The sequence below is a fragment of the Fukomys damarensis genome, unplaced genomic scaffold (genome assembly GCF_012274545.1).
Source record: "Fukomys damarensis isolate Sample0158 unplaced genomic scaffold, DMR_v1.0_HiC HiC_scaffold_11, whole genome shotgun sequence".
NCBI lineage: Eukaryota > Metazoa > Chordata > Mammalia > Rodentia > Bathyergidae > Fukomys > Fukomys damarensis.
The window spans coordinates 26,833,705-26,858,827 of NW_022900923.1; the positions used below are offsets into that span (position 1 = coordinate 26,833,705).

The 25,123-nt window shown below is 39.7% G+C and overlaps 1 protein-coding gene across 2 annotated transcripts in view; it reads left to right on the forward strand.

Annotated features, from left to right (window-relative positions):
* Positions 1-25,123, forward strand: part of CUNH1orf21 (chromosome unknown C1orf21 homolog) — a 199,644-nt gene that overhangs the window by 63,638 nt on the left and 110,883 nt on the right. Inside the window, exons 2-3 of one of the 2 annotated variants that reach the window (XM_010631726.3) lie at positions 1,982-2,031; positions 8,663-8,872. In XM_010631726.3, the coding sequence (XP_010630028.1) occupies positions 8,779-8,872 (94 nt within the window). In that variant the 5' untranslated portion in view covers positions 1,982-2,031; positions 8,663-8,778. The remainder of the gene's footprint in view (positions 1-1,981; positions 2,032-8,662; positions 8,873-25,123) is intronic. The other variant, XM_010631727.3, reaches the window with a different exon arrangement.

Sequence of the window (25,123 nt, forward strand, 5' to 3'; positions counted from 1 at the left end):
GTGCTAATTTGCCCATATTAAATATGTGTATATTCAAATATCAGTACCAAATTAAATCCTCAAATCATGTAAAAGTGGGCAGTTTGTGTTTAAACTGTTCTCCCCTTGGCTTCTAATGGTTAGCTCAGATAATTCATAATTGTTCATGGTGTCGGCTCATAGCTGCCTATCAGCAGTGAACTTAGGGGCTGAATTGAGTGGAGAATATGAGATGCGTTAGACTTGTGCAGAAGCTGTGAAACTGAGGCTTTCTGAGTCGGAAACATCATGCATGATTTTCAGATGTGTGCATGGTACAAGGGGTCAATGTTGTTAACGCTTTCCTTTCCTCTGGCCTCTTAACAGAAACTGAGAGGTTTCAGAGACAGTAATTCAGCTATTGTTCTCTCCTTTGGTTTGTGGTGTTGGGAGGATCAGCAGCTAAAAAGTGATTGACGTCCATGTAGCCATCCTCACCTTCAGCAAGTGTTCACTGAGGCTTTGCTAAGAGTGGCACATTTTGCTGGATGATCCTACATTCACCCGGGGAATAAAATAAAGCTAATGCAGCACTTTTTAATTAGCTTGGAATATCTGACTCTAAAGAATATCTCTGCTCCTTTCCTTCCCTGCAGTGTACATTAGTCATTGGAATTTTATTTTACTTTGTTATGCTTATAATGTGTTGATCCTATTTGTATGTCAACCCTTCTGTTCTTAGATTTATTTCAATAAACAGATCATCCTAGATGTTCTTCTCTGGCCATTTGGGAAGTACTATGATTTATTAGCTTTGGTTAAAATTAAAATATGCCTGGGCTAGGGATTTAGCTCAGTGGCACCACACCTGTCTTGTAAGTGCAAGGTGCTGAGTTCAATCCCCAGTACCAAAAAAAAAAAAAAAAAAAAAAAAAAAAAAAATTAAAATATGCCTTTTAGTAATTCATATTAATCTACTTTGATGTTCTAGTCACTTCTTGCTTCCTATCTCTCCCTTTCCATGTGTTTTCTATCACTTTCTCCATATGTCTTTTGAGCAGAGGTCTGGGTGTGCTTGGATTAGGCCAAAGGGGTCAAGTTCAAGGGCCCCCCCAAGGCCAGCCCATTCCACCCAATCACCAAACATGAAAAGCTTTGGGTTTGATGGGAAATGTCCCATACCAGGCATAGCAAAGCACATGCAAAAGAGTATTGTCTTGTACACATTAAGTGCTTTTCAGAGCATTTCATTATCTACTTAGATTTTCAAAACAGCCCTCGCCAAAAGGAGGGAAAACATATTCTGCCATTGTTGTTTTTCTAACACAGATAAAGAAATCACATAGATTTGACCAGGTGACATAGTCACTCAGCAGCACAGCTGTCAAAACACCCCAGCCATAGCGTCTTCCTGTAAAAGCACATGGTGTAGAAGTTCCCCACTGACACAGTGACAACTTATTACAAATACACTTGATATTCAGTGTCTTAGAAATGTAAGAAGAAAGAGCACTCAGAGTCCAGGTATATCTATCTGCCTTTGGCCATGACCACTGAGGAACAAATTTGGAAGCCATGTAACTCCCTGCCCGTGTCTGCACTGCTGTTGGTGTGCAGTTTTTTGCAGGAGCTGACGTTTTAAGCTCCTTGGCTTTCCATGCATGAGCTTAGATTTATATACAGGTAATTCAAAAAAATAGTTTCCAAGGGCTGGGGATTTAGCTCAGTGGTTCCACCACCTGCCTTACAAACACAAGGTCCCAAGTTCAATTCCTGGTACTAAAAAAAAAAAAAAAATGTTTCCAGGTGAAGGGCAGTGGCAAAAAACTCTTAAAGACAGTTATCCACAAACTATCTAATTCTCTTCCTAAAACAAACAGTGGTAAGAGGATAGAGAAGGCAGAGGGTAATAAGACGAGATAGGAGAGTTCAGCTTTGTTCTTTTTTTTTTAAGGCTTATACACAATTAAAATTAACATCCTTGGGCCAAAACATTACTGATAATAACTTTTAAATCCCATAGGGATTCCAGAAAATTTGGGGGCTGCAGACTTATGAGAATATCTTAATTGAGTAAGTATTGAAACAAAAAATTGAATGTTTGATGTGTGTGTGTGTGGTTTTTTTTTTTTTTTTTGGTACCAGTGAAGGAAACCAGGACCCTCACACTGAGCTATGTCCCTAGCTTTTCATTTTGAAACAGGGTCTCGCTAAATTGCCCAGACTGGTCTTACATTTTTTGGGGGGAGGGGGACAGGGTCTCACTGTGTAGTTGAGACTGACCTGGAACTCACTGTGTAGCCCAGGCTGGTCTCGAACTCACAGCGATCCTCCTGCCTCAGCCTCCCAGAGTAGCCACTTTTGGTTATGACATGGCATTTTTATGTCATTTTATCCTTAGTATCATTTCTTGAATATATATGTTCAGGTAGGTCATAGAGTTAAGGAAAGAGACTCAGAGACATGAAGCCCAGCCTTGGTCCCAAGTTCACTGTGTGATGACTGAGACCCGAGCCTGATGTTCTCGCGCCCACTTCAGTGCTCTGTGCATGTACCACCTGTCCTCCCTATCTGCATACCTCCCAGAAACACTGCAGAGTCCAGGAGGAATATGTCCTCCTCAGGTCCTTATTGCAGTGTTTCTGGGAGACATCTCTTTATACTTATTATTTGCAGAAGTGTGAGTTTTCCCATCAAGAAGACAAAAGCTAAAATCCTTGTATCTTTGGAATTAAAAGCATATTGTTGATTGTCACACCACTAAATGAGTGTGAGGGGAGAAACGAGTATGTTCTGTGATGCCGGCAGTCACAGGCTAACAGGATGGTTTGACTTCTGCAGATTATCGTCATGCCAAATGTGACATCTCTTCATGCATTATTTTTAACATTCACAATGAAATATGAAATGGTGTTAACAGTAGCCCAAGGATACCAGAGCTTCAAAATTAGAAATCACTTTTAAGCTTCCTTTCTTCTTCCCCCCTGGTGAACTGCTGTATTAACACTCATTATAGCAAAGCAGAGCAGATGGGCAAACAGACTGATTTTATATATATATATATTTTTTTTTTCTGGAGCTTAGATGTTGGCTCTTTTTTTTAATAAAAGCAAAGAGTTTTTAGATATAGCCTTGTCTTGCTTTCCCTTTTTAATCAGAAATAGAAAGGGAGGCACTTTGCTCCTGATCTATTAATAATGTGGCTACATCCTTTTCTTAACTGCTGACTTCACAGCTCTCTGTGTACCCATTGCAACCAGAATTTGATTTCTCTCCAGTTCTCCAAGCCTCATGTGGTATATTCATGTTCTTTCTGGCTTATAATTTCTTTATGGAATTTATCATTTTAAATTCATGTCTTAGAAGTCCCATTCTTGACAAAGAAAGTATCTAAAATATTTTTTGCTTTTCTACTCAAAATTAAAGCCTTTGATTAGTGGGAATTTAAATTACCCATCATACTATGTCAATAGAAATATTTTCCTGTAGCCTTTTTAAAAAAATTAAATATTTCTTTGATTTTTCTCAAAAGCAGACATGTTATTTTATTCCTTCCTACTTTTATAAAAGTTGGCTCTTAAAAGTCATTTTTCATGTTTATTTCTTGTGTAAATAGAGTGCATAAGAAATACATAACACGTCAGGATTTTTTGAGGATTATATGATATGCTGAATTGGAAATTATGCTATAAAAGTGACGTTCTTTTTTAAATTAGTGCATATTAAGTATACAGAACAATGGGTTTCATTGTGGCATTTTCCTAAGTGTACACAACATGCTTAGATCACACTCACCTGCCTGTATCCTCGCTTACTTGCCCATGACTCCTCCCCCTTACCTCTTTTCTCTTCTCTCATAGTCTCCTATTAGAACTAGATTTTCTAATGAAAACATGCTCTGGCTGAAAACAGTATAGGCAAAGAAAATAGCCATCATAGTTTTTCCTTATAAAAGGACAAAGGTATCCCATGCATGTAATATGTGACATGTATTATTCATAGAACAGTAATGGACTTGTGTAGAAGAGCAGCCCCCATGGTACAGTAGGAAGGACTCTAATGTAATAATTCCCCTTAAGATGTCTAGAGAGTCTTAAGGCAGGATGTGTAGGGAGGAAGGATACACATGCATGGATATGTATTTTTAAAATTTGAATTGAATTTATAAACTTGCTCATACATTTTATCAAAAGAAGAAAATGGCATTCAGTTAGGTTAACTCAAGGTACTATGGATTGTATTTTCTAATTATATGGGTCAGTATAATATATACATGCAAGCATTTATAGAGGATTATATACAAAGCCATGACAGTTGCACCCCTTGTTTTTTTAGAGGTGCCGGGTAATCCTGTCACATAGATTATTTAGTTAAAATCTCAGTGAGACATAGTTTTGGAAGTTTCCATCAAACATCAAAGAGATACTTCAGTTTAATGTTCACACTATGACCTGCAGCTTCAAAAATAGCATGCTGTTAATAACAGTATGTGACAACAAGATGCTCCAGTGGGCTCCATGTTGTGGTCTCTGTGTTTGTCTGCACCGTCTAACTTACCTCTCTAAGCGCTATGGTTTCAGAGATGTAACTGAATAGAGGGTGTAGGGTTGCAAGAGAAAACCTGAGCAAAGCTCATGGAAAATAAAAAAATATTCTATGTGAAGGTACAAACTGAAAGGAATCCTGTTTGGGCAGATGATTCTAGCAGTCTTTTGGGGTTGCATTTCTGAATATTTGCTCAGGTTTGAGGTCTTCAGTTGAGGGTCAGAATTTTCATCAGAAATGAACCCTTGACATTTAGATAAGGATGCCATTCATGGTGTTATTTCTTCAGCTGTGGTCATGCCTTAAACCTGACCTCTATCAGCACTGTCTTCCCCAAAGCCAAGTCAGGTGCCTGTGGGGTGAACACCCATGTCGCACTGTATTTAACCTGTAGGAACTGGACCACATTGCTGCATTGACTGGTCTTCCTAATAATCTCCTTCTCTCATAATTCATATGCTGTAGGGATAGAGAGGAAACTATATCTTGCCTTGTTTACCCCTATATACATAATACCTATCGAACACAAGCCTACACCTAGTGGTTTTCAGTAAATATCTATTGATTAAACTGGTGAATGATAGGACAAGTGTTTATGTGCAGGGCCTAAGTGATATAATAAATTTTGTTAACTATATAAACATGATTAACTTTATAAATTGGAGATTTATGTCCCTCACATGACTTGAACATCGCCATCTTCAAATGGGTAAATTGTTATAAAAATATTTTTATAAACCCATAAAACTTAAAAGTATCACTCTTAAGATGATTACTGCTATGAAATACATAGTGCACAGTACTTCAAAGGTAAAATCTGCACCTACTTAAGGTTTGGAGAGACCTCATAATGAGTGATAGTGTTTTTTAAAACACTTAATTAGCCAGGCATGGTAGCCCATGCCTGTGGTCCTAGCTATGTGAGATGCTTAGTAAAGAAAATCTCTTGAGCCCAGGAGTTTGAGGCTAGCCTGGACAACATAATGAGACCTTCATCTTAAAAAAAAGAAAAGAAAAGCTAAAACTTCCTTAGCAATCATTTGAATTGAATATAAAGCTTGTTTAATTGCTTGATAACCTGATCTTCATGCCAGTACCTGAATAACAGAGGCATCCTTTTAAAATTTATTCTTATGGTTTATCTTTGTTAGTCTGCTGCAATGTTTGATTTTCGTAAAATTTCAGTTTTTAAACTCAATTTTTTGATATAAGACATAGAAGAAGCACCACGACATACCTTTCAGGGTATCAAAGATTAATTCATAGCTTAAATTCTTACCCTTATAGAAACTGAGAATCTTTACTTTTGTTTTCCATGGTTTCAGTTATCTGCAGTTAACAAAATATTAATATTTGTCTCGATTATCACGAGAGACCACATTCACATAAGTTACTAAGATATATTGTTATAATTGTTCTGTTTTTAGTTATTGTTGTTAATCTCATTATGTCTTATTTATAAATTAAAATTTGTTATAGATATGGGTGTGTAGAAAAAAGTTGATATAAAGTTTGATACTATCTATAGTTTCAGGCATCCTCCAGGGGTCTTAGAATGTACCCCTAAGGACAGGGGGATTACCATGCTTCTTGGATAGTGTAATAGGGTGTTCAGGATACATGAAATTTTAAACATGAGATTGGAATGAGGAGGAGAACACCAAGAGGGCTCTCAAAGAGGATAGCTGTAAGTTATATCTCAATTCTCAAAATCCTTGACAATCATGTATTTCCTGTTCTCTCTCCTATTTTACTTTGCTTATTCCAAAGAGGTAGCAACAGACCGGGAGGTGAGTTGAGGTTTCCCTCTCACTTGGGCCCTCTCTCCTGTGTGTGAGGTAAAGGCATTCAGCCTGGGAGCCCATAGTGGTGACCTCTGTGATGATACTAGAGGTGAGGAAGACGGGGTGCTACTCTGGAAAGGTGCTGACGGGGAATGGGAAGTCACAGCAAAACTGACAGCAGTGGCCTGCCAGAGGGATTTCCCTCTTCTACCTTGAGAACTAGTCTCCTCTGTTCCCTGTGTCTCATGTTTCAGTGATGCTTCTTCAGAAACCTGGCTAAGTCAACAGAGTGGATTTCTACACTATTAAAGTTTTCTCACAGTATGAGCAAATTTGGGTCAGAAAAACTCCCTGTATCTTCCGATAGTTCAAGAGGCACAAAGGCAGTAAGCGGGGCCTTGACAAAGCACCAGCAGCCCCAGCTGTCTCCCTGCCCCCAACATACGCCTGATGCCTCCCGAGACAAACACACACTCAGTGTGCTGAGCTCTTCCACACTCCAGTGCCTCCGCGCAGTCTGTGTGGCCTGACACTGTGTGCCTCTGACAGCTGTGTGTTGCCACTCTTCCGAGCCTGGTGAATTTCTGCCCAACCTTTCAGATTTTACCAAAGTAACACTTCTCTTCTGTTCCTGTCTCTGCTCAGTCATAATTGGGGCTGCTCTTATGGGTTCTCCATTGTTACAAATTCCTGTGAAAACCCGACCTTGGTACTATAGTAAGCTGTTTTGTGTGCATTTTTTTTTCATGTTGCATCTCTGCCCCATCAGGCTCCAGAGCTCTGTATCCGAGTACAAATAGACCATCAAAGAGGAATATTGTGGCTTTAAAGATGCTGCTGCCAAATAATAGCGGAGTTTGTTTGTAACATAGCAGTGGTGGTGAACCTATGGCACGTGTGTCAGAGTGGGGTGTTTGTTATCACTGAATGTCTAAAAGGTTCACCAGCGTTGACCTAGGGAGAAAAATCTTCCTGCTTGGCAGAATTTCTCCAATCAAACTTATACAGTGTTTCTGTTAACAAGTTAATATAACCAGTGCTAGAAAATAAGTCAGAGGAGTTTAATGGACATGGGTATGTTACAGTCATACTCAGTACTTACTGCAGTTTGCATTTGCTTGGCTTAATTTAAGATCGTCGCTTTTATATCTGTTTGCTTGTTAGAGTGAATAGGCATATTTGAAAAATTCTCTTTGCTGAGATCTTACATTTACATCAGTAGATTTCTATATGCACAGATGTCCTTTGGGCTCTTGGAAGGAGGATGTAGGGTCAGAAGCACTGCGTGTGGGACTTGAGAAACGTCAGTTGTTCGTAGCGCAGCATGGTGGGATGTGGGTTTCGGTGAAGGTTAAAAGGGGCTTGATGCTTCCATGGCTCTGAGGGTCAGGGCTGTGTTATGGTAGGATGGGTGGAGGGGGAGGAGTGGCTAAGAGAGCTATTTCAAAGGAAACAGCTACCTGATTGTAATACATCATCTATAGGACTAGATTGGCTGTACAAGGGTGATGAAAATATAAGGCAAAAGTGAGCATGTTGGGCTGAGCAAACCCTGAAAATTTGGTATAATAGGAAAAGGTAAATCTGTTCTAGTCAACTTGAGCATAATCTTGTGGTGTATCCATAAATACTTCTGCCTTTATAAGAGACCCATAGAGGCACAAAGGCCTTGCTAGGAGGTAAATGACTACTTTATTTGCTTTTCTTCTTATTCCTACATTTTCCCCTTGATCCTTAAAACATTCAGCTAGCTAAGTAGAAACTGAACAAAAGTAAGTTTAAGTGCTTTTCCCATCTCCTTCCTTTATCCTCCAAAACAGTGTCACCACAGGTAAAATATTGAATTATTTTCGACCCCATCCACAAATGTATAAACCATTCTTCAGCCTAAGGAGGGAGGCTCCATGCTCCTGGAAAGTTTCAAGGAGCTGGAAGAGCTGGCCTGCAGAGTAGGACGGGAAAGAGGAAAAGTCCCTGAAACTGGGTGGGTGTCACATGAATATGCTTTGCTTACTTAAAGGTTTTTGAGATTCCAGAACATTAGCAAACCTATAAGCACATTGCCTGTTTGTGTAAAAGTAGTAGCGTGCAAATGTTTACTTGAGTAAATAAATATGTAATTTTTGTATCTCTTCAGGAAGTCCCCCCTCAGCCATGTGTCATGTGGGGGCGTGCCTTCTGATCTTGCTTTCTGAGTGGGAAGCAAGTGAGAATGGGCCTTTTTGCATCTCATTCTCCAGGCCCAAGTCACAAGGCCAGTGCTGTGGATCACGTGGAGCTCCCTATGTAGCACACTGCTGCTCACACCACACAGCCGCAGCGAGGCCCTGGTTTTGCTGGAGTCACCCTTTCTGACCAGCTTTCTTCTGTTGCAGGTGAACACTTCTCAACAGCAAGCGAATTTTCTTTGTATTTAAAGAAGCAAACAATGTCCCGGTGTCTGTAGAGATGATTTGCGGTTCAGCCCAGCTGAAGCTGACCGAATGAGACTATGGGCTGTGCCTCGGCCAAGCATGTTGCCACTGTTCAAAATGAAGAGGAAGCCCAGAAAGGGAAAAACTACCAGAACGGAGATGTGTTTGGTGGTGAGTGCTGTCACACTTTTTTCTTTTCAGTCTTTATTTTTTATTAGTACATGTTTACAGTACATAATGATTACATTCCTTGTGGGAGCTGGTTCATGTATAAACACGTCTCAGACCCACCCCATCCCTTCCCCTCTTGGTCCAATACCCACTTGAACAAAATCTGTTCTCTATCTCTTATCATGTATTTGTCCCATCAGCTCCTTGTTTACACTTTGGGTTTCTCATATGAGAGAAAAACCATGTGGTAATTAAGCTGGTGTGTCTGATTTATTTCACTTAACCTTATGGTCTCACACTTTATTTTTGACCTGTTGATTTAGGCCTTTGATTTTTGTAATAGCAAAGAGCTGTAGTGAGTAATTAGTATCTTCTAAAACACTAGGCAAGACCTGATAGAAATTGGTGCAAAGCCTTTATGTTAGATAATTTTTGTCATGATTTATACATACAAGGTGTGATGAAAATAGAGTAGGTGTTCAAATTTCTAAAACGTCAGTTACAATAAAAGACCACTGCCTTTAATCCTCCTCAAAATACTTCCGCTCATGTCAAACACACTCCTCCTGTGGTCCTAGCCACTTGTTTTGTTTTGTTTTGTTTTGGAGACAGGGTCTCGCTATGAAGTTCAGGCTGGCCTTGAACTCAAAGTGACCCTCCTGCTTCAGCCTTCCAAGTGCTAGGATTACAAGCATGTGCCACCACACCCGGCCTAGCCACTTTTTGAAGCAGCTCTGGAAGTCTTCTTCTAGGAGTGTCTTTAGGTGTGCTGTCAGGACTATCTCAGTGTCCTGAACAGATTTAAAACATTTGCCTTTTCATGATCATCCTGACTTTGGGGAAGAGCCAGTAGTCATATGGTGCCAGATCTGGTGAAAAAGGTGTGTCCATAATGGTTTTTTATGAGGCTGCCTTTCTGTTGGATGGCACGCAGCATTCATCATAATTTTCATCACACCTTATAAAGACATTCATGAAAGGACTTCCGGAAGTGTTCCAGAAAGTGACAAGAACAATGAGAGAAGTGTGTTTGAAGTGAAGGGACAGGTTGAGGGGGGTTAATGGTAATGCATCCTTTACTATAATTAACTTTTAAAATTTTAAATTTCACTGTATAGTTTGATTGCCCTTGCAGGGTATTTTGAGAAGGATCGTGAAGCTTTTGCTCCAGAGTTAAGATTTCAGCCAGGCTTTAAAGAACCACTAGGATTTAAATTCAAGGTCATGGGTATGTAGGGCAGTGGCCGTGGGCTATCCTGGTTGGTGAGAGCTGTAAAACTGAACAAAGGCCAAAAGTGGGGTGATCTAGCATTTATACAGAAGGTAGTGAGGTATAGTTTAGGGTTAATAGAATGAATTGTACATTTTCATATTAAAAATACAAATACAATTAATGTAATAATCTGCAAAGTTCTCTAGGATGACTCAGAGTGTCTTCAGTATGTCTAGTGCAAAGGTCACAACCTCCAATTCATAGCCGCTTCTGGCTTACAGATATATTTTCTCTGCCTCAAAGAACTGTAAAATAAGAAGTAAAGCAGCCTTTAGCACTCATAGCATTTCACATAAAACCCCAAATTTCTTCAGAAGTTCTGGCAACCCCAGATTTTCATTCCTTGAGCAGCAGTCAGTGGGTGGGGCGACAACTGCCCAGCGGTCAGTCAGTCGGATCCTCCAGTGAACCAATCTTCTTTATAGATACGCATGAAGTCCAGGTCATTCCCTTGCATTACCCATCTGGCTACTTAGAGGACCTTGAGTTTCCCAATCCTGAGTTTGTCACTTAGAAGATCAATTATTATGCTGGCCATAGTGGCACATGGCTGTAATCCCAGCACTTCAGAGGCTGAAGCAGGATTGCTGTGAGTTTGCATCCAGCCCGGGCTATGTAGTGAGTTCAAGACCAGCCTGAACTACATAGTGAGACCCTTTCTCAAAAAAAATTTAAAAAAATCAATTATTGTTCCAGTGAAGTATGGATATGTATACATTCCCTTTAGTTCAAGGCAGATGAAACAAGATGTTTTTTGCTGAATGATTAACAATAATATCTGTGACTTGACATTTGTATCATCCTTTTATTAATAAAAACATTCCTTTCTCTCTTACTAGATAAGGAACCCCATTGAGATAATGTTTACATTGTGTTGCACCATTCAGTCACTGTCAAACAAATCTGTGTCTTGTACAGGCTTAGCTTTTGATTCATTACAGTGGCTATTCTGGTCCTCTGGTGAAGATTGGGAATTCTACAAAATGTTTTGTTAAAATGGACTATTGTGAATGGGAAGAAAGAGTTTGTTTTACAGAGATGAGTGGGGGGCTGGGCTGAAACAAATTTGCCTCTCATGTTAACTGCCCGTGGAGTTTAGAACTGTGGAGAAAAATAATGGATATATGAGCATTTTAATAAAACTAGAAACTGAGATTATTGACACTATGGTATCTGGGAAAACAGCTAATTAGAACTAGAATTCTATTGTCACCTTCAAATGCTTTACTTTTCTTTTTTTTCCTTTTTTTGGTACCTGGGATTGAATTGGAGACCTTGTGCTTATGAGGCAGGCAGCGGCACCACTGAGCTAAATCCCGGCCCTGAAATGCTTTACTTTTAAGAGATACTAATCTAAAATGAAGAATTTGCTTAAACTAACTTCTATGTGATGTTCTGTGACATTATCATTTTTATAACAGAACTCCTATGTATGGAGCTGCCACCATATGTCAGACACAAGAGGCATTTACACTCATTTTTGTGTTGAATTTTTACAGTAATTCTGTAAAATATGCATCACCGTGATGTTATGTATCTGGAGGCTGGAGCATAGAGGGACCTAGCCAAGGTTGCCTGGCTAACCAGGGGCAGCATCTGCGTCTCTGATTCCACTGAGCCTTTTTGAACTTGCAGTCTTCTTGCCTCAGCCTCTTGGAGTGCAGGGATTACAGGTGTGCACGACTGTGGCTGGCTGGTCACTCGTTCTTTAAAAATGAATGCTGTGTACAAGGGCTTTTGCTAAATGCCATGATGATTACAGAGATAAATAATCCATCATCCTCACTGTCTAGGACTTTATGAGAAGTAAGGAAGTATTTTAAGGCAGAATAAGTCAAATACCAGAAAAGGAAAAAACATACATCACGATAAGAATCAGCAGGTGGATAGTCTAACTTACAAAGCAGAATTAGAGCAGATTTCTTAGAGAGATGACATCTGAACTTGGCATTAAAGGGTTAGAAGAACCTAAGCTTGTTGGATGACAGATGTAAGAAAGAACTAGATTAGGAAAGGCTAGACAACATGTTCAAGAATTATAAATAATCTAGTTTGAATGGAATATAAATGAGAGAAAACTAAAGGTTACAGAGAACTTTGAATATCAAATTGCAATCTTTAGAAAAATAATCTCAGACTGTAACGGCAAGATTCAGTGATATCCAATAGAGTTTTATACTCACATTCTGCTTAGCAGTGAGACCACCGAATCATTCATTTCCAAATTGGGTTACAACTTACATAGCCAGGAAGCCTCTATTGCCCTAATGTACTATGTGTATTCTGCAGATATTAACATCTGCTAAAGCAGCCTTATATCAGTCAGCTGTTGTGGGTATTAGACAACCGCATGATCTCAGGGACATTCAACAGTAAGTATTTTTTTTCTGGATCATGGGTTGTTGAGTCAGCCAGGGTGACACTGCCCCACGCTGCTTTCACAGAAGGGCCAGAGTGCAAGCCACATATGTGACATTTCTTAAGTGTGGGCTTAGAGCTGGCACACTGTCACAGCCACCCACTTTTCACAAGCCAAAGCAGATCCAAGAATAACCCCAAAATCAGGAAGCCTAAAAGTATGCTCTGAAACAGGGGGATAAATGCAGTGAGAGTCAATAATTGGGTCTAATCAGGGTACCCCAAGCCTGTCTAGTCCTTGCTGTATCTGTGACTCCATGAGTCTGAACCCATGAAATGCAGTTAAGGGCTCTGCTAAAATTTTGTTTATTCACCCAGTACTCATTGAAGTATTATGTACTCCTTTGTCTTGTCAGACTTTCTAACATAAATATTTTCAAGTTTGTGGTATGGTGTTCAATAAAGCAAGAGTACAAGGGTGGACAGAGGTTCACCAGTCAAGGGAGGTACTTTTTCTAGCTCCCTAGTACTCTCAGGGAAGAACTGCAAGAATTCAGTGGCGAGACAAATGCCAGTACCTTACATGTTACTGAGTGCCAGAGTTTAAATACGACAAGAGAAGATCCTACCTGTGTTACTCTACTTAATTTATAAAGAGAAGTTCACAGAATCCTGGATGATCACACATGGTAGCAGATGAATGATGAGTTTGGCTCATTTTAAAGCATTTGATATCTTTTGTCACCTATTATTTCAGAGATCTGTAATTGCACACTTAGTGGCTTGAAACAGTAGTGATTTATTGTATGGCTTGATTTTATGGGATGGCTGGGATTCATATGCTCTTGGCTTCAGATCTGTATACAGAAGACCTCTCTTCTCAACTGGGCAGCCAAATTCTTCACACAGTGGTTGTGATCTACCTTACTTTCCATCTCTGGGACACAATACTTGACACATTCACAACTTAACGGAGGAGAGTTCTATTATGGCTCAAGTTTTATAAAGTTTTCAATCTGTAGTCACCTGGCTCTAGGGCCAAAAAAGCAGAGTAGAAGGACCTGGGTGGAGGAAAGCCACTCATCTCATGGCATCCAGGAAGCCGAGGAGCAAAGGGAGGACCTGGGGAGAGAGATAAACCCTCCCAGACCAGATCTTATCCTTTACTAGCAAGTCGGCTGTAAACCCCCATCATCCAGTCACCTTCCAAAAGCTCTGCCTATGAGCATGTGAGATTTGGGGGAACTACTAGATATAAACTGTAACATGGTCTTAAAATCTAGGGTGTAGAGTCCAGGAATGTCACTTTTGTGCATTCTGTTGATCAAAACAACAACTGGTCTCATGGAGCAGCTTGGACCCCAGGGAGCACAGAGGCACCCCACTTCTGTGTGCGTGCCTAGAGTGAGGGGAAGACGTGGTGAGAGCCATCTTTGGGGACTCGAGGCCACAGCCAGTGGGAGAGGTGATTGCAGTTCCGTGATTGAGTTGTATCCCAACCTGGACATATGCCCCACTGAATAAAGCGGCTACATTCACTTTTTAAACGCTAAATGTTTTACAATATTTTGAAAGTCGTACTTCAACATATAGTTGAAGATTTGGCAAAATCCATGAAGAGTGGCATATTTGGGGATAGTGCTAAAGTGTGTGTCTCTGAGCATGAGTACATGCACACACATTCGGTTCCTTCCCTGAAGGTTGTAATTTCAGTTTCTAAAGACATGCTGGAGTACTTTGAGACTTGATGTCTTTATACAAATAGTGACTTTTGTTTTTCTGAAGCAGTTTGTTTTCCATGACATCGGGGCTACTTGGGAGACCAGCCACCCCAAATCTCCTGAGTGTGACAGAACTTCTGCAGAACATTTCGTCACCAAGGCTTAAGTGAAAAATGGGCATCGCAACTCCTAGATTTCGAGGAATGCAGGATGTCATTGCTGAGGAACTTTATTACTAATATACATGCACACTTTCTTTCACTTTACATGTTGAAGCATGAGAATTTTCAGATTTAAAGTTCTGCCTTATGTAGCTTTTAGGAAGTCAAATCCTTACTAGAAACTTCACCTCCGTATTGGAATTTTTCTCCCCTCAGAGCAACAAATGTGAATATTGGTCAGCAGATCTGTGGAGGTCACTCAGAAGACAACAGAGCACATAGCCGTGACCAGTTTGCAAAACATAAATGATCAACAAGTTCAGGTTATCATGAACTAGTTAAACAAGTTCTGAGGAAAACCATGTGCTTATTGAATTTCTTTCAACAGTCATTCACTTAGATTATGAAAGTGGGTGCATAGAACAGATTCAGGCCTTGCTGGGGAAATTAGTGTGTCAAAACCTGAGATCATTACCTCCTCTTCAGTCTACCCCAAAGGGGAGAGACTAATACAGGTATATTGACTTTTCTATTTGCAGTTTTTCTATTTATGTCCTTCCAGTAATGTGTTTCAAACTTCAGTGGCTTTTGACTTTGCAGCTAGTTCCAAACTCTTGTGATCTTACCATCTTCTCCTTGTATCACTTTTCCCCAATTCCCATGGTTTAGGTTATTAGTGGCCCATCATCCAGAGGACTGCAGGGTCCTGATTTCATCCTCCTCCCAGTATTACTTTTCCCACCCCATATACTTTTTTCTTTACTTCTTTTCTTTTTTTGATTTTCTATCTCCATTTTTGTACCACTCTCAGATGAGTTTTTCTAAAGTATTCCTCTGTTGATCTTAAAACTTCTGCTCCAGAACTTCATGTTGGTGCCTAGTACGTCACCAATACAGTACAAAATCCTTAATCAACATTCAGAATATCTGAAGATGGGTCAGACCTACTGTTGCAGTGATTGCCATCTGTCCCTTGACAGCTGATGAGTTTGGCTTACAGACCACGAGGGTCTGATGTCTGTCAACACCCTTTGGAGTGGAGGTGTGTAAATTATTACAGCAAATTCTTTTGGAATGATGTAAAAGTGAGCAGCAGGAAAGCAACCAGGAACTTGGCTCTACTCTCTCATTTGGGTTTTATTTCTGTATGGCTTCGGTTAAGTTCTCATCCTTGGCTGGACACAAACTGAGAACATGCAAAAGGTGTGTGTGTGTGTGTGTGTGTGTGTGTGTGTGTGTGTTGGTGGTGGTGTGAGTGGCTTAAAAACAGTTAACCTTTACCTTAACACTTAATGAGATCTACCCTTTTAACAGATTTTGAAGTATACAGTACATATAATGACTGCAGGTACTATATATGAAATACGCAGTGCATATAGTATTATAATTACAGTTAAATGTTATACAGTGTATCCCTAGAGCTTACTTATCTACTCAAGTAAAACTTCCTGCCCCATTTCCTTCCCTCAGTCCCAGACATGCATGGTGGTGGTGGTACTGCCAGTCTGTTACCCATGGAAAATGCTCTAGGGACCAATTTCACAGGATTCTAGTGAAAGTTAAATGAAAAAATAAATAAGACACTTTCAGAAATTGAAAGCAGCTGGAGGTAAGGTGGTGATATATTGTTCATTCCTCTAATAATTTCTGATTTATAAAGATTAAGGATACCTGTGTTTGTAAGACAGTAGCAGAGAGAAAATTTTTTCCATTAAATTTATTGGTGCATTTTAAGTATACAATACAGTTACATTCATCATTAGGATCTTGTACCTTTATGTGATGTATCTTGGTTCTTATTTTTTCCCCATTCCCCTGCCAGCAGAGGGAATATTTGTCTATGCTAGGCAGTGCAGAAGCCAAGCATGTGAAATGTGACCTGAGATATGCTGTAATTGTAAAAAGTACTTTTTAATTCCAAACTAAATGAAGATTTAATATGGAAAAAAGAATGTAAAATAATTCTTTAATAATTTTGTTATTTATTGTTCAGTTAAGAGGATAATTTGGGTATATCAGGTTAAGTGAAATTTATTAATATTACTTTACTTGCTTTTATTTGAATAAAAAATTATAGAAGAAGTACACACATAGCTTACATTATATTGCTCTGGCATCATGCTGTTTTTAGATACTGAGGTGGTAGTGTCAAAATTTTCTTCTCATCTCCTTTGAGAGAGTTTGCTTGTTACTCAGTCTAAGAGAGAAGGCATTAAGGCATGCAGCAGACCTCATTTTCTGCACTGATTCTCTGTAGGCAGGAGGTCAATGCTGTACATTGGCCGGGGGCTGTTGTAGGAGATGAGGGGTTTACTGGGGACAGAGTTACAGGACTGCGAGATGGCTTGACCTATGAGAAGGAGCAAAGCTCTTTGACTTGCTCCTATCTGTGCTAATTATTGGCAGTCTTTAGCTGCCTGAAATATAACTCTTTTGCTGCTTAGGGGACCTTCTGTTGACCTTGAAGTTGTAATTTCCTCAAGGTCAGAAAAAAACTCTTTCCCTTTTCTTGTGTTCAAGGAGTCTTAAGGAATGGTAAGGAATCCAAAGGCCAGAAGTATTTGGTGGATTTGTGATGGGGCCAGATCATAGTCCTAAGAGGTGAAAATTTTTAATTCAAAATAAGTAAGGAACATGAGTCTGATGTAGGCATAGAAGACTGATGTCTTCAGCTGAGCCTCAGAGAGGTCTTAATGGCTAGCAGTGCACTTGAGGTCATGAAATTACAGAGGTCCATCCACCTCAGCCAAGAGTTTTACCTGTGTGTTTTCTAAATAAAGATGTTTGGCCCAGTGGCTGACACAGATAAAGTACTCAAGATGGGTTCATTTCTTTTCCTTTTTGGGGAGGCTTTTGGGCCATTCTCATGAGTGCTTACTTGACAGCAGAGATGAGACAGCATATCCAGGAGCAGATAATGAAGAACTATGAATTCTTTATTACCAGGCAGGTGTTGGTTCCAGCTTCAGCACTGCTGTGATGTCTTTGACGAGTGACTTAGTCCTGTCTGTTCCCACATCTATAATATGGAGATATTAATGTTGTCGAGACATGGACTTTTGTACAAGGCCCAAATAAATCAACACAGAAGAACTCTCAGGACAATGCCTAGTGCATACATAGCACCCAAGCAGCAGTTGTAACTATGAGCAGATTTGTCTGAGACTGGTCCAGTCTCTTCACTATTGCCCTATCAGCTACTGCAAAATACATACCATGCAGATGCTGCTTTCATCCCAGTCTTGGTCTGGGTGAGGTAAAGCTAGTTAAAATTTCAACTTGGAAATGTTTTCCTATGACAAAAGTCAAGAAATGTTTTTACATTCTATATTAAAAAAAAAAGAGAGAGATCTAAGAACTAGTTTTTCTTTATGTGGCACCCAGTATCATGAGCCTGTTCTTTTAGTGTTGGATATAAAGATACATGGAAAATAGGACTGTTTCACACAGGGTGTTGCTGAGTACCCTGACTGCAAGCAGAGAGAGCCTGTGAGTTCTCAGCACCCACTGCTGGGTCTGGTTGGCTGGGCCCTGGGCATCATTTAAAGTTCACCTCAGTGGCTCCCTGGCCTCTATAGATGCCTCTTGTTTCTGCCTGGGGCCTCGGGCAGTTAGTGATAGTGAACTTGGCCCTGGAGAACGGCTTCAAGGAGCTGCTGGGTGCCTTCTAGCCTTCTGCCATCACTCAGTGAAAAGCTCAGGGGACAGGGGCTGCCTGCATGGCCTGCTGGATTGCTGGGGATGTTCTCAAAGTGACTCACCAGCGAGCGTGGAGGTGGGAGAGTTTCTTTATCCGTAGCAATTTTCCCCAGTTATTTTTTCCTGAGTGACATCACAGAATTCAGAATTCAAAATAGTGCTTTTTCCTGGAATCCTGGCTGGGGTGACAGCAAGGACCTGCCCTAAGCACCTGCCTGACAGCCCCCGCCTGGCACGTTTAGCCTCATTTAAGTCCTGCCTCTACTCTGGAGAGACCAACACAGCTCATGCCTTCTGCATTCAGGGCCTTAAATGTAACCATTTCTTTCACCCCTGAGTTGTTACCTTGCATCAAAAACACAACCGTTGGATTCACTTTTTAGTTATCAGATTTTTTTCAAATGCTGTTATTTGTTATTGTTATTGTCCCCCTTGATAGAAGAGGAACAATCCCAGTTCACTTAACTGAACATGTGAGTTGTGGCTATGATTGAGGATGGTGATTCTTGCCTAAGGGAGAGTCCCCTTTCAGGAGTAAGTTCTCCTGTCACTGTGATTAAATCCAATCCAGCCTGGGCCAGGAGTCATGGGGAAGTAATTGTTAACTGGCTGCTTAAGCTCAGCCTCTGCTTTTAAATGAGGATGTCTGGAGACTCTATTGTGGTAATTAGGGCTATTTTCAGTGGACCTGAAATACAGTGTCATGGTAACCACACAGTCCTGAAATCTGGCAAATTGGTTTCAAATGCTGGCTCAGCCACTCACAAACATATAGTCTTGGTACGTTTCTGAGGCTGTGTTGCCTCAGTTTCCCCTCTGTACAGTGTGAAAAATGCTAGTAATTGCCTGCACAGTGCAGCTGTTGTGAGACTCAGATTCATTCGTGCATGTAAAGAGCCTTAGCAAACCACTTGGCAGCACAGAAGCCCTGAGTGAATGCCAGTTACTATTACTGCTGTCATCATATCAGCAGTCCAGAAGTGCACAAGCCTCTGACCTGTGCTGCTGCAACTTGTGGGAATGGTTGATTGGTCTTTTCTGATTAGATAGGGGACAGTGTACAGTTTCTTACAGATGCATAGTTTTCCAAACACTATCAATAATTAGCCACATAACCTTCATCTTTTATTTTGAATTTTTAAATGTTTGTGTTACTGTGGTTGGTTCTTTTTCTCTTTTTAACCTAAACAAGCATCTATTCTGTAGAAGGTGTGTGTCTTTAAAAAAGACCAAAGGAGCCAGGTGTGGTGGTACATGTCTGTAATCCCAGATTCAAGGAGACTGAGGCAGGAAGATTACAGCTTCAAGTCCAGCCTGTGCAACATCTTGACTTAATGAGACCCTGTCTCAAAAATTAAAAGTGGAATGAAAAGGCTAGGAGTGAAGCAGTTTAGTGTAAAGGTACTGAGTTTGATCCCAGTAATGGGATTACTGTGGGGGGAAAACCAAAGGATAGTGATTTAGGATATAAGATATATTATATTAACAAATAAAATATTATGCTGTGTTTCTATGATAGTGTAGGGTTTTTTAATCCCCACCATAGAGGTTAACAAAATTTTTTAATTTATCAAATATAAATGGATACCTAAGTACATGTGTATGTGTGTTTGTGCATGAGTGTGATATTTTCTCACATTTTCCAGCTTGCATATGTGTCAGAGGGAGGATGTCTGTACAAAGAATCACATTTCTTCATGAACCACTGCAGAGAGGCCAAGAGGCAGCAGATACTGATGACCCCAGGACTGCAGTTGGATAGATGCATCTCTAATTGAAATAAAAAGATGTACAAATTACACAAGTTTCAATTCACATTTTACTCTTTAAAAAATTCTGAAATTCATCATATTAAAATTGAATCCCTCATTTTATCCCTCCATATTAGAATTGTTTTTCAGAGTAATCCAAAAATTTAACTATAAAATATAAAACCATAGAAGTATTATAAAAAAGGTAAATTTTATTTTTTACATTACAAAATGTCTTCCACTTCATGCTACAAAATTCAGTACTATAAAAACTGGTTAATCTGGCTATATAAAATCCAAAATCTCTGTGTAGCAGAAACCAAACAAACCACCATAAATTAAGTTAAAAGACATATGTCAAACTTCAGGCAATATTTACCATGCAAATAAGTTTAATGGAACTAATATTAACAGATTTTTTTTAATCTATAGGAAAAATACTCTAATTGAAAAATATACAGATTATGTGACCAGGCAATTAGAAAACAAAGCATACAAAAAGCCAATAAACATAGAAAGAAAATCAACTTCTCAGTAATAAAGTAAACCACACCAAAACCCACACTTCCCATATGCACAAATAAAAATAACAAAGCAAAACCAAATAGTTTTCACCCCCCCAGATTAGGCAGGAACAAGCATCTGACTCATGTTATAACTGGGAAATGTCAAACCAGAACAATTGTCCTAGGGCGCAAAAGAGACACCACAAGTTTAAATGAATGTACCTTCTGCACCAGCAGCACTACTTTGAGGAATTTCTGATCAGGAGATACTTAGACAACCTGTGTGTGGCGCAAACCTGTGTGCCCAAGGGCCTTTTCCATGCTGAGATGTCCACAGGTAAAGGCATTCCACTGCTATGGAAAGAAGTCTGCAACATATTAGTAAGTGGAAAAAGTAAAGGGATTTTACACAGCGTATCTTATTTGTAGACGTTATTTGTTTAGAAAGTTCTATGTGAGTGCATAAAAGAAAAGTTTGAAAAGCAGCCCACCAAAATATTAGCAATGGCAGCCTCTCTATGGCAGAACTTTGGGTGATTTTTTTAATATCTTCTTTATATAGTTCTACGTGATGTGAGAAACTTTTATAGTGAACACTTATCATTCAGTGCAGCTATTTATTTTGATAAATGTAATTTGAATGTTTCCATTTTTGGAAGTGATTCAGTTATGTTTTTACTGTAATTTGAAATCTCTCCCCTAGGAGAGAGCTCTATCACTAGATATAGCCTCAGGGTGACAGGGATCCAATTGATAGATATGTTTGCCCAGGTAGACAGGTGGAGTCTGATCACTGGTGCCTGCTAGTTTCATTTAAAACCATCATTTCATTTCAATCTGTGAAACACTTGCTGGCTGTCTTGCATGCCTTAGGCACCATGCTAGTCATCCAGGTCTCTGCCTTTAAGGAATTGATAAAGGAACCACAGGTGGGTATCTTAACACAAAGTGTCAGGCACCTACAGCAGTAATGCAGAACGGTCTCTTCTTGCTGAAGTATGGGAAGACCATATACAGCATGTTTAAGGTCTCTCCTGAGTCCTAAAAGATGAAGAAGCAAAAAAGGATCTGAGGCTGACCATGACTTTTAGGCTGAAGGACAATATGTCAAGGGAAGACTGGGAAACTTGACCAAATCAGTACAGACTTAAATAGAAAAACTCACATTACAGAAGAAAAAGTCTTAAATATTTGGAAACTTTATATTGTAAAAAAATTTTTTCACAACACTGAAAAGTTTACAAGAATCATGTTAGGGATGTGGAAGTTGGCTGAACATTAGGAAAACACTAGACAGATGGTTTGGAGGATTTGGTGCTAATTCCGTAAGCAGCCAGCCTCACCACAGGTTAGATAATTGTGGGCCCATAGGTAATAATTCAAGAACACAGTCTTGCATGTGTGTTGAACTGTATTATTATTAAAGCATGATAGAACCAGCTGAGACAAGGTATAAAAGGGCGGTGTTTGAACCTTGTGGGATTACATGTAGCTGTTGTTTATTATTGCACATTCATTATTGCTTGTTGACATCCTAAAGTAGTAATATTCAATATGTCACATGTCATGTGTAGATATTCATGCATGTTTCCTTGAGAGGTGAGTAGGCTCTTGTGCTTCAGGTAAAGCCTGATTTTTTGAACCCATTTTTAGAGGGGATGATTGGGACATGGTGTGAGGTGTCCATGCCATGTTCATCTCCACGGGACAGCAGGAGGAGGGTTTGCCATTCACCCATCCACCCTTCTCTCAGCATTCTTCAGCTGTGAACTATTTTTAATTAATTTGTGATTATAAATTGGTGTCACAATTTAATTGTTTTTGATAACAGCATTCTAAACAATGAGGAAAATTGTTTCTTCCAGTTAAGTGTTCTAAGGGACTAACCTTCAGTCATGAGTTGTTGATTGGCCATTTACAAGGTTAGAAACCGTCCATTGGTGTGTTCTTGAACAGGTGCTGTGCTTTTGCTCAGAATGGATACAAAAGAAACAAAATTAGACACCCTGTCCAAAGAGAGTTTACCCTGTTTGGAAAATAAGACATTTATGTAGAAGAAATCATTCAGCAAGAAATTGAGATTTGAAAACATGTAGCAAAGTGCTACATTGTGTGTTCCTTGGCACCAAATGTCCACCAGTGCTGTGGTCTGAATGTTTGTTACCCCTCAAAATTCATATGTTGAAGTCCTGACCCCCAGTGTGATGGTGTTAGGAGGTGGGGTCTTTGGGGAGGTGAATAGGTCCTGAGAGGGCTCCCCTCATGAATAAGGTTAGTATCCTTAAAAGAGTCCTTAAAGACTGCCTTGCCCTTTCCACCATGTGAGGACAGAGTAAGAAGGTGCCTTCTGCCACCCCATTGATCTTGAACTTTGTAGCCTCTCACAGTTTGAGAAACAAATTTTTGTAATTTGTAAGCCAACAAGGTTATAATATTTTGTTTTAGGAGCTGAATTGACTACAACATGTGAGCAGCAGGAAAAAAGTGCATGCTTGTTTTGGGAGTAGGGAGAAGAGTCAATGAAATGAGGAAAAAAATAAGTCTTCCTGTTTGGAGAAAATCTGACTACAACTCAGTTAATAATCATCATTTTATGGTCATTGGCCATGCACTCCTTGTGGATAATGTATATAAGTTACTAACATAAAACTAGTGCCTAACATGATGCCAAATATATGGTTGTTCAATAATTAATAAACAGACTTTAGGACTAATGATAGCTGTTGTTTACTGGACAATGATCTGCACATTTATAGACGAGAGGAGGTTGTGAAAGTTAAGTGATTTGCCTAGATTAACACAGGTCATGCCTTATAGGTCTGATCAGGGGTTCAGCCCTAATTCCCAAACCTCAGTGAACCAGTGAATAATGTGTGTTTTTGAAAGCGGGGCAAAGAAACCACTCTATTAGTCATGGTAAAGAAGTAGGAAAGCAAGATGCAATTCTGCTGTTCCGGGAGCTCCTTTAAAGAACAAAGCCTCAGATCACCTGCCTCTTCCTCTCTCTGCTGGGTCGTTGATTCATCAAACACTGATTTGTTGAGCCCTGTTATATATGAGGCTTTTGGCCCTGGTCTGCTGGTGGGCACGGATTGCTCTGTTCCTCTGGCCTGCGCCTCTTGGTGCTGCCTTACCACCATGAATCATCTGATGACAGTGACATTCAAGGCTCTGAAGAGCACATGGATATTATGGGCCATGCTTTACATCAGCAGACATCCTCGTATTGAACCTCCCTTCTCAGCCAGCTCTTCCTGCTAGGGTTTGAGGAACTTGATTACCACGGGTTTTAGAGGATTGTCCGAATGTTTAGCTATCTCTGACTCTGGAGCTTCTTAGCCCAAATGGAAATCTGCCTGCATCTGATAATTAATTTATCAATAAGTTAAAATGAATAATTAATTCAAAAGTCTCTAGACTTTTAGGATGAAGACCACAGAGTTTACTAGAGTTGACACTTTGTTTTTAAAGGCTATTTGCTTGATAGCTTTAATGTTAAATGTGAAATTCTGGATATGAAACTCATATATGTTTATATTCTATTTATTAGTGAGAATATAGGTGGGCATAATGACAAACATCAATTCTTGCTGGGTTTCCCATGCTGGGTTCAAACTTGTGATTCTCTTGCCTCCACCTCCCAAGTACATGGGATTACAGGCATGTACCACCATACCAGCCTTTTTGAGTTTTTAAACTTTTGCCTACTAAAAGCTTAGATGGAAGGACCATAGCTGGGGAAGGGACTGGTGGTAAGGGAATAAAGCTGTGAGGAGCACAATGTTTGCAGTTCACTTCTTTCTTGACAGTCTACGTCCAAAGTTATAGTGGATATGGATATTTAAGGTTTCATCTAAAATCTCTTTGCAAAAGCTTATGTGGATAGCTATTAAAATGGAAAGTACAAGATTAAGGGTGAAGTTAAAAAAAATCACAGTGTAAAATAGCACATCTGTGAAACTAGGAAATTTCCTTTAAGTTGTAAAACAAAGCCACTCAGATACAAATCCCTATTTAGACCATGTTTCATTTGAAAACTATATTCAAGACAAGCTAAGTTACACTTGAATTCCCTTCTAGCCACAGATATCCTCACTTCACTGTGTAAATGTCACTGTTGATTTTGATCTGTAACCACAGAAGAAATTGTCAAATTGTGTATGAAATAAGATTTTTAATGTTGTACCAAGTGTTTTTGTATTTATTGTGTCAGCTGTGCAACAATATTTTTCATTAATCTTTTAGTTCTCATTGCTTTCTTTCACTCAAGAAGCACCTTCTTATTTACAACTGTTTAAAATTTTGAGTCTTGAAAGTGGCTTGCCTACTTTCTCTTGATGGACCTGTTACATTGCCAAGTTTTAAAAGAAAACCGGGATGTTTTTAGTTCTGATGGGACTCTGAAAACCACAGTTATTCCTTCAAGAAATATTTATTGAACAAATACCACAATCTGGGTTTTACTGGGGAATATGACATATAATGGGACAATGACCGCCCCATTTTGCTTACATGCTGGCTGTGGGGGTGAGCCAGGGAAGCTTAATGGAGACAGACATATATGATCAGATAGGAATAAGGACGTAGAGGATGAGAATAGAAAGGGAGCAGAGAGGGACAGGGTGGCTATTTTAGATTCATTGGTCAGAAAATGTCTGAGGAGTTGACCTTTGCACAGAGACCTGAAAGAAGGGAACAAACCATGAACCAACTGGGAACAGAGTGTCTCAGGCAATTGAACAAGGGACCGGATTGCTGAGAGGGAACTGGCTGATACATTCC